At 35.6% G+C, this 9,218-nt stretch overlaps 2 protein-coding genes across 2 annotated transcripts in view; one reads left to right on the top strand and one right to left on the bottom strand.

The window, feature by feature from the left end:
- The window catches only part of LOC126747863 (uncharacterized), a 97,679-nt gene that overhangs the window by 55,166 nt on the left and 33,295 nt on the right, over positions 1-9,218 (top strand). The window lies entirely within an intron of this gene.
- Positions 3,213-4,074, bottom strand: LOC126747871 (acireductone dioxygenase). The gene is made up of 3 exons (XM_050456789.1): positions 3,851-4,074; positions 3,497-3,799; positions 3,213-3,443 (listed from the first exon to the last, which is right to left on the bottom strand). The coding sequence occupies exons 1-3, from the start codon at positions 3,971-3,973 to the stop codon at positions 3,309-3,311; spliced, it is 561 nt and encodes a 186-aa protein (XP_050312746.1). The 5' UTR covers positions 3,974-4,074; the 3' UTR covers positions 3,213-3,308.

Here is a 9,218-nt window from a genome sequence, read left to right as displayed (position 1 = left end):
AATTTTTTCACATTATGGTAGTGGGATTCCTGAGGATGGATTTAAGGGTAAAAACATCGATTTCGCTCAAAAATTGAAGTAGCTAGGGAGGTTTTGGTTGGGGTTATTTTTTTTGGAGATTGATTTTTATGCATTAGCTGACATTTTCGGTCATAACTTGGAGACCACTTAAGATATTTTGATAATTTTTTCACATCATGGTAGTGGGATTCCTGAGGATGGATTTGAGGGTAAAAACGTCGATTTCGCTCAAAAATTGAGGTAGTTAGGGCGGTTTTGGTTGGGGTGATTTTTTTTACTTCTTTTTTAAACAAATTTCAACTTTCCTTGCGAATATCTTAAGAAGTATTGGGAGTATTTTTAAAAGAGTTTTATTGCAAGAAAGGGTGTTTCTTACCAAACAATTTCATATGCAAACGGTTTTTGTACCTCAAAAACTTTTTGAGTTAGAGACAATTTTGTCCTCGAAGGTCCAAGAGCGGCCAAATTTGAAGTTTTTTGAACAATATTGCAACGACAACGTATTTATGCATTAGCCGACATTTTTGGTCATAACTCGGAAACTAGTTAAGATATTCTCATAATTTTTTCACTATGTTATAGTGGGATTCCTGAGGATGGATTTGAAAGTAAAAACGTCATTCTAGCTTAAAAATTGAGGTGGCTAGGGCGGTTTAGGTTGGGGTTGTTTTTTTTGGACATTGATTTTTATGCATTAGCCGACATTTTCGGTCATAACTTGGAAACCACTTAAGATATTTTGATAATTTTTTCACATGATGGTAGCGAGATTCCTGAGGATGGATTTAAGGGTAAAAACGTCGATTTCGCTCAAAAATTGAAGTAGCTAGGGCTGTTTTGGTTAGGGTAGTTTTTTTTGCTACTTATTTGAACAAATTTTGACTTTCCTCACGAATATCTTAAAAACTATTAGGGATATTTTAAAAAGGGCTTTAGTGCAAGAAAGGGCGTTTCTTACCAAACAATTTCATATGCAAGCGGTTTTTGTACCTCAAAAACTTTTTAAGTTAGAGACAATTTTGTCCTCGAAGGTCCAAGAGCGGTCAAATTTGAAGTTTTTAGAACAATATTGCAACGACAACATATTTATGCATTAGCTGACATTTTTGGTCATAACTTTGAAACTGTTTAAGATATTTTGATAATTTTTTCACATGATGGTAGTGAGATTCCTGAGGATGCATTTAAGGCTAAAAACGTCATTCTAGCTTAAAAATTAAGGTAGCTAGGGCCGTTTTGGTTAGGGTGGTTTTTTTTGCCATTTTTCTTAACAAATTCTAACTTTCCTTGCAGGTATCTTAAGAAATAATGGGAATATTTTAAAACGGGTTTCAGTTTAAGAAAGTCCATTTCTTACCAAACAATTTGATATACAAACAATTCTTGTACCTCAAAAACTTTTTGAGTTAGAGACAATTTTGTCCATCAAGGTCCCAGAGCCACCTAATTTGAATATTGATTTTTATGCATTAGCCGACATTTTTGATCATAACTTGAAAACCACTTCACTTATCCTCATAATTTTTTTACGCCGTTATAATGGGATTCCCGAGGATGGATTTGAGGGTAAAAACGTCTTCGGGGGTGGAAAATTGACGGAGCTAGGGCTGTTTTGGTTGGGGTGTTAAGGGAATAATTAGAGCGTTTTGAAAATTCAAGTCAAGTGAGGGTCGGGTCAAGGTCAGGTCGAGTCGATGGTTGGGTGAAGAGACGTCGAGGGTCACCACGAAGGTCAAGTCAAGGTCGAGTCGAAGGTTAAGTCGAGGTCACAGGGAAGGTCAAAGTTTTTTGCTTCTTCCAGGCACTCCTGGAATAAGAATTTGAATACCTTGAGTTCTAGTGCATGGATTTTAGTGATTTTTTCAAAAAAGACTAAAAAAGACTTCAGACTAGTCTATATATCAATAATTTCAAAATTTGAACTACTAGAACTCGAGATATTCATTCGCCAATAAGAGGCAAATTATTTTTTTCCTTACAGGCACTCCTGGACTAAGAATTCCATTATCTTCACTTCTAGTGAACGGATTTTAGTGAATTTTTCAAAAAAGACTAAAAAAGACTTCACACTAGTCCACAAACCAATAATTTCCAAATTTGGACTGTTTCTATCTCTTTCCTACTGCAAAGAAAAACTGACTAAACCTGAGAAGTATCGATATTATAGTCATGATCGCTTGCAAGGAGCAATTAACGTTCCCAGAGGGTTCCAGGACAATCCAGTGTGCGGTAAATTAATTCATTCTATCCAGGAACGTGACATCTTCCAGGGCTTTTCCCGTTTTCATCGCCCAATGAGGTCCAGAAAAACAATTTCCCCGTGAACAAGATAAATTAGATTTCGCGCCGCGCTGTCCGTCCGTCCCCTCCATTAAATGCTTTTCCAGGGAAAAATTAATTAACGGCGGCAATCCGGATATCCAGACTTATATAAAACACTTTTCTGAACATCGTACTTTTTATTTCATTCAGATCGTTCAAGTAGTTTTTGAGATATTGGACTTCGAAGTGAGTGATCTACTTGGGGGTCAGACGCAGTCCATGGACTCCGCTGCTTAAAAGTGCGAATACTCCTCGAAGTATTTCCTAAACTGGTTTGAACCTTTAACATTATTTGTTAAGAACACTTTTCTGATTAAGATGCTTTTTGTTTCATTAAGATCGTCCAAGTAGTTATTTAGGTACAGGACTTCAAAGTGAGTGATCAACTTTGGGGTCAGACACAGTCCATGGACTCTGCTGCTTAAAAATGCGAATACTCCTCAAAGTATTTCCTAAACTGGTTTGAACCTTTAACATTATTTGTTAAGAACACTTTTCTAAATATAATGCTTTTTATTCGATTAAGATCGTCCAAGTAGTTATTTAGATACAGGACTTCGAAGTGAGTGATCTACTTGGGGGTCAGACGCAGTCCATGGACTCTGCTGCTTAAAAGTGCCAATACTCCTCAAAGTATTTCCTTAACTGGTTTGAACCTTAGACATTATTTGTTTGGAATACTTTTCTGATTAAGATGCTTTTTGTTTCATTAAGATCGTCCCAGTAGTTTTTTAGATACAGGACTTCAAAGTGAGTGATCAACTTGGGGGTCAGACGCAGTCCATGGACTACACTGCTTAAAAGTGCGAATACTCCTCAAAGTATTTCCTAAACTGGTTTGAAGCATAAACATTATTTGTTAAGAACACTTTTCTGAATATAATGCTTTTTATTTCATTAAGATACTTCAAACAGTGTTTCAGATATAGCACTTTAAAGTGAAGGTAAACTAATAAAATGCGAATTTAATGAGCCTTAACAAACTTTCCGGAGGCAATTTTCTGCACGTATTCCCTTCTGGCCTCCATGTCCTCTGCAGGTCTGTTATGTGGGGTCCAGACTGGTTCTCCCACAAAGAACCTCCTGGTTCTAATGTAGTTCTAAAAAGAACCAAATCGCCCATTGAACTTAATCAAACTTTGCCTTTACTTACGTTCGTATCCAAGGTGAACCGATGGTAAATCCCCGCGGGAACGATGAGCAAATCGCCCGGCTCCACTCTGATCCTGATCCACCGGTCGTCCTTGTCTCTCACGTCGAAATAACCGGACCCTGCCACCGGAAGTCGGATCTCTTCGTCGGTGTGCAGATGCTCCTTGTAGAAGATCTTCAGTTTGTCCTCGAAGGGTTCCACGGGGTCCGCGGGGGGTATTAAGACCTCGTCCTCGTAGGTGTAACCTCTGTCTCTCTTAATTTTTTCAAGGACACCGTCGGTGTCCATGGTGGCCACATTGAGCTGGAATCATTAATGAAGTGACCTCGGACGTGACCTTGGCTATAAACTAACCTTGAAATATTCCACTCCAGTTTTCTGGAACAGATCGTCCAAGGTGACGTACTCGGGGGGGTTCCTGTGGTGTTCTTCCCTCTGATCGTAGTCCCCATTGTCCATGTACCATGCTTGCACCATATTGATCACTTACACTGTTTATAGTGACACCATTAAATAAAATAGTGATAAAGCGATTGTGATTGTGTTTACCAGTCAGTCGCTTTTATCAATGACTTCAGTCGAGAGTATGATTCGTTCAAGGTCGTTTGATTTAAGTGCGGGTCTTGGCAATTTAATCTATTGTACTAGATGTTGTACAATATGTGTGGAAATTGCGGCCAATTATAAGGAACGATTCAATATTTATTAAGACGTTCTCGAGGAACAGTCCAGTTTGTTAAAAAAAAATTGATGCACCGATTGGCAAGTGAATATCTGACCCCCAAGTTGATCACTCACTTTGAAGTCCGATATCTGAATAACTACTTAAACGATCTTAATGGAATAAAAAGCATCTTAATCAGAAAAGAATTCTTAACAAATAATGTTTAAAGTTCAAACCAGTTCAGGAAATACTTTGAGGAGTATTCGCACTTTTAAGCAGCGGAGTCCATGTATTGCGCCTGACCCCCAAGTTGATCACTCACTTTGAAGCCCTGTACCTAAATAACTACTGGGACGATCTTAATGAAACAAAAAGCATTATATTCAGAAAAGTGTTCTTAACAAATAATGTTTAAGGTTCAAACTAGTTTAGGAAATACTTTGAGGAGTATTCGCACTTTTAAGCAGCGGAGTCCATGGACTGCGTCTGACCCCCCAAGTTGATTACTCACTTTGAAGTCCAATATCTCAAAAACTACTTGAACGATCTAAATGAAATAAAAAGTACGATGTTCAGAAAAGTGTTCCATATAAGTCTGGATATCCGGATTCGCGCTGTTAATTAATTTTTCCCTGGAAAAGCATTTAATGGAGCGGACGGACGGACAGCGCGGCACGAAATCTAATTTATCTTGTTCACGGGGAAATTGTTTTTCTGGACCTCATTGTGCGATGAAAACGGGAAAAGCCCTGGAAGATGTCACGTTCCTGGACAGAATGGATTAGTTTACCGCGAACTGGATTGTCCTGGAACCATTTTTAGTCCAGGAGTGCCTGTAAGAAAAAAAAAATTTGTCTCTTATTGGCAAGTGAATATCTCGGGTTTTGGTAGTCCAAATTTAGAAATTATTGATTCGTGGACTAGTCTGAAGTCTTTTTTAGTCTTTTTTGAAAAAATCACTAAAATCCGTTGACCAGAAGTCAAGATAATGGAATTCTTAGTCCACTAGTGCCTGTAAGGAACAAAATAATTTGTCTCTCATTGGGAAGTAAATATCTCAAGTTCTAGTAGTCCAAATTTAGAAACTGTTGATTTGCGGACTAGTCTGAAGTCTTTCTTAGTCTCTTTTGAAAAAATCACTAAAATCCGTTGACTAGAAGTCAAGATAATGGAATTCTTAGTCCAGGAGTGCCTGTAAGGAACAAAATAATTTGTCTCTCATTGGCAAGTGAATATCTCGAGTTCTATTAGTTCAAATTTAAAAATTATTGATTTATAGACTAGTCTGAAGTCTTTTTTAGTCTTTTTTGAAAAAATCACTAAAATCTGTTGACTAGAAGTCAAGATAATGGAATTCTTAGTCCAGGAGTGCCTGTAAGGAAGAAAATAATTTGTCTCTCATTGGCAAGTGAATATCTCGAGTTCTATTAGTCCAAATTTAAAAATTATTGACTTGTGGACTAGTCTGAAATCTTTTTTAGTCTTTTTTGAAAAAATCACTAAAATCCGTTGACTAGAAGTCAAGATAATGGAATTCTTAGTCCAGGAGTGCCTGTAAGGAAGAAAATAATTTGTCTCTCATTGGCAAGTAAATATCTCGAGTTCTGTTAGTCCAAATTTAGAAATGATTGATTCGTGGACTAGTCTGAAGTCTTTTTTAGTCTTTTTTGAAAAAATCACTAAAATCCGATGACTAGAAGTCAAGATAATGGAATTCTTAGTCCAGGAGTGCCTGTAAGGAAGAAAATAATTTATCTCTCATTGGCAAGTGAATATCTCGAGTTCTATTAGTCCAAATTTAAAAATTATTGACTTGTGGACTAGTCTGAAGTCTTTTTTAGTCTTTTTTGAAAAAATCACTAAAATCCGTTGACCAGAAGTCAAGATAATGGAATTCTTAGTCCACTAGTGCCTGTAAGGAACAAAATAATTTGTCTCTCATTGGGAAGTAAATATCTCAAGTTCTAGTAGTCCAAATTTAGAAACTGTTGATTTGCGGACTAGTCTGAAGTCTTTCTTAGTCTCTTTTGAAAAAATCACTAAAATCCGTTGACTAGAAGTCAAGATAATGGAATTCTTAGTCCAGGAGTGCCTGTAAGGAACAAAATAATTTGTCTCTCATTGGCAAGTGAATATCTCGAGTTCTATTAGTTCAAATTTAAAAATTATTGATTTATAGACTAGTCTGAAGTCTTTTTTAGTCTTTTTTGAAAAAATCACTAAAATCTGTTGACTAGAAGTCAAGATAATGGAATTCTTAGTCCAGGAGTGCCTGTAAGGAAGAAAATAATTTGTCTCTCATTGGCAAGTGAATATCTCGAGTTCTATTAGTCCAAATTTAAAAATTATTGACTTGTGGACTAGTCTGAAATCTTTTTTAGTCTTTTTTGAAAAAATCACTAAAATCCGTTGACTAGAAGTCAAGATAATGGAATTCTTAGTCCAGGAGTGCCTGTAAGGAAGAAAATAATTTGTCTCTCATTGGCAAGTAAATATCTCGAGTTCTATTAGTCCAAATTTAAAAATTATTGATTTGTGGACTAGTCTGAAGTCTTTTTTAGTCTTTTTTGAAAAAATCACTAAAATCCGTTGACTAGAAGTCAAGATAATGGAATTCTTAGTCCAAGAGTGCCTGTAAGGAAGAAAATAATTTATCTCTCATTGGCAAGTGAATATCTCGAGTTCTATTAGTCCAAATTTAAAAATTATTGACTTGTGGACTAGTCTGAAATCTTTTTTAGTCTTTTTTGAAAAAATCACTAAAATCCGTTGACTAGAAGTCAAGATAATGGAATTCTTAGTCTAGGAGTGCCTTTAAGGAACAAAATAATTTGTCTCTCATTGGGAAGTAAATATCTCAAGTTCTAGTAGTCCAAATTTAGAAACTGTTGATTTGCGGACTAGTCTGAAGTCTTTCTTAGTCTCTTTTGAAAAAATCACTAAAATCCGTTGACTAGAAGTCAAGATAATGGAATTCTTAGTCCAGGAGTGCCTGTAAGGAACAAAATAATTTGTCTCTCATTGGCAAGTGAATATCTCGAGTTCTATTAGTTCAAATTTAAAAATTATTGATTTATAGACTAGTCTGAAGTCTTTTTTAGTCTTTTTTGAAAAAATCACTAAAATCTGTTGACTAGAAGTCAAGATAATGGAATTCTTAGTCCAGGAGTGCCTGTAAGGAAGAAAATAATTTGTCTCTCATTGGCAAGTAAATATCTCGAGTTCTGTTAGTCCAAATTTAGAAATGATTGAGTCTGAAGTCTTTTTTAGTCTTTTTTGAAAAAATCACTAAAATCCGTTGACCAGAAGTCAAGATAATGGAATTCTTAGTCCACTAGTGCCTGTAAGGAACAAAATAATTTGTCTCTCATTGGGAAGTAAATATCTCAAGTTCTAGTAGTCCAAATTTAGAAACTGTTGATTTGCGGACTAGTCTGAAGTCTTTCTTAGTCTCTTTTGAAAAAATCACTAAAATCCGTTGACTAGAAGTCAAGATAATGGAATTCTTAGTCCAGGAGTGCCTGTAAGGAACAAAATAATTTGTCTCTCATTGGCAAGTGAATATCTCGAGTTCTATTAGTTCAAATTTAAAAATTATTGATTTATAGACTAGTCTGAAGTCTTTTTTAGTCTTTTTTGAAAAAATCACTAAAATCTGTTGACTAGAAGTCAAGATAATGGAATTCTTAGTCCAGGAGTGCCTGTAAGGAAGAAAATAATTTGTCTCTCATTGGCAAGTAAATATCTCGAGTTCTGTTAGTCCAAATTTAGAAATGATTGAGTCTGAAGTCTTTTTTAGTCTTTTTTGAAAAAATCACTAAAATCCGTTGACCAGAAGTCAAGATAATGGAATTCTTAGTCCACTAGTGCCTGTAAGGAACAAAATAATTTGTCTCTCATTGGGAAGTAAATATCTCAAGTTCTAGTAGTCCAAATTTAGAAACTGTTGATTTGCGGACTAGTCTGAAGTCTTTCTTAGTCTCTTTTGAAAAAATCACTAAAATCCGTTGACTAGAAGTCAAGATAATGGAATTCTTAGTCCAGGAGTGCCTGTAAGGAACAAAATAATTTGTCTCTCATTGGCAAGTGAATATCTCGAGTTCTATTAGTTCAAATTTAAAAATTATTGATTTATAGACTAGTCTGAAGTCTTTTTTAGTCTTTTTTGAAAAAATCACTAAAATCTGTTGACTAGAAGTCAAGATAATGGAATTCTTAGTCCAGGAGTGCCTGTAAGGAAGAAAATAATTTGTCTCTCATTGGCAAGTAAATATCTCGAGTTCTGTTAGTCCAAATTTAGAAATGATTGAGTCTGAAGTCTTTTTTAGTCTTTTTTGAAAAAATCACTAAAATCCGATGACTAGAAGTCAAGATAATGGAATTCTTAGTCCAGGAGTGCCTGTAAGGAAGAAAATAATTTGTCTCTCATTGGCAAGTGAATATCTCGAGTTCTGTTAGTCCAAATTTAGAAATGATTGATTCGTGGACTAGTCTGAAGTCTTTTTTAGTCTTTTTTGAAAAAATCACTAAAATCCGTTGACTAAATGTCAAGATAATGGAATTCTTAGTCCAGGGGTGCCTGTAAGAAGCAAACTATGTTCTCTCTCAAGGATCAAGCGATAACTCAAGTCCTAGTGGTCCAAATTTGGAAATTTTTAATTTTAAAAAAAAAAAAAATTTTTAATTTTTTAGATTATTTAAACATTTTCCCGCCTTTACTAAATAAACTTTAAAAATCCTTCAAACAAAACTCGAAATATTTGAGTTTTCCCGAGGTGCCTTGACGAAACAAACCAAGTCCTCTTCCTAAATGTGAACATCTCTGTACTATCGGCACGCAAGAACGAATCTTGCCAAACCTGTATATTTCCTACTGTCCTCGTCTTACTATAAGCATATACAGAAACTACCCTTCGCACACTGTTGTCATAACTGCACCACCGTAAATTATAACGAGAAGAGAAACCCCCAGGGGATAAATTACGTTACCACGGAACTGAAACGTGTATACAATTCAAGTTTAAGCGTGTTAATGAGGAATTATTCAATAGGATGCGG

This window comes from Anthonomus grandis, chromosome 20 (assembly GCF_022605725.1).
Source record: "Anthonomus grandis grandis chromosome 20, icAntGran1.3, whole genome shotgun sequence".
In the NCBI taxonomy this organism is placed as follows: Eukaryota; Metazoa; Arthropoda; class Insecta; order Coleoptera; family Curculionidae; genus Anthonomus; species Anthonomus grandis.
Note: the sequence above shows the minus strand (reverse complement) of the source record. Positions and strands in the feature narration are given on the sequence as shown.

Coding starts and splice junctions, on each gene's coding strand:
- LOC126747871 (XM_050456789.1), bottom strand. CDS start 3,973: ATGGTGCAAGCATGGTACATGGACAATGGGGACTACGATCAGAGGGAA. Junction 3,800..3,850: donor CTGGAGTGGAATATTTCAAG/GTTAGTTTATAG, acceptor TAATGATTCCAG/CTCAATGTGGCCACCATGGA. Junction 3,444..3,496: donor GGTTCACCTTGGATACGAAC/GTAAGTAAAGGC, acceptor GGTTCTTTTTAG/AACTACATTAGAACCAGGAG.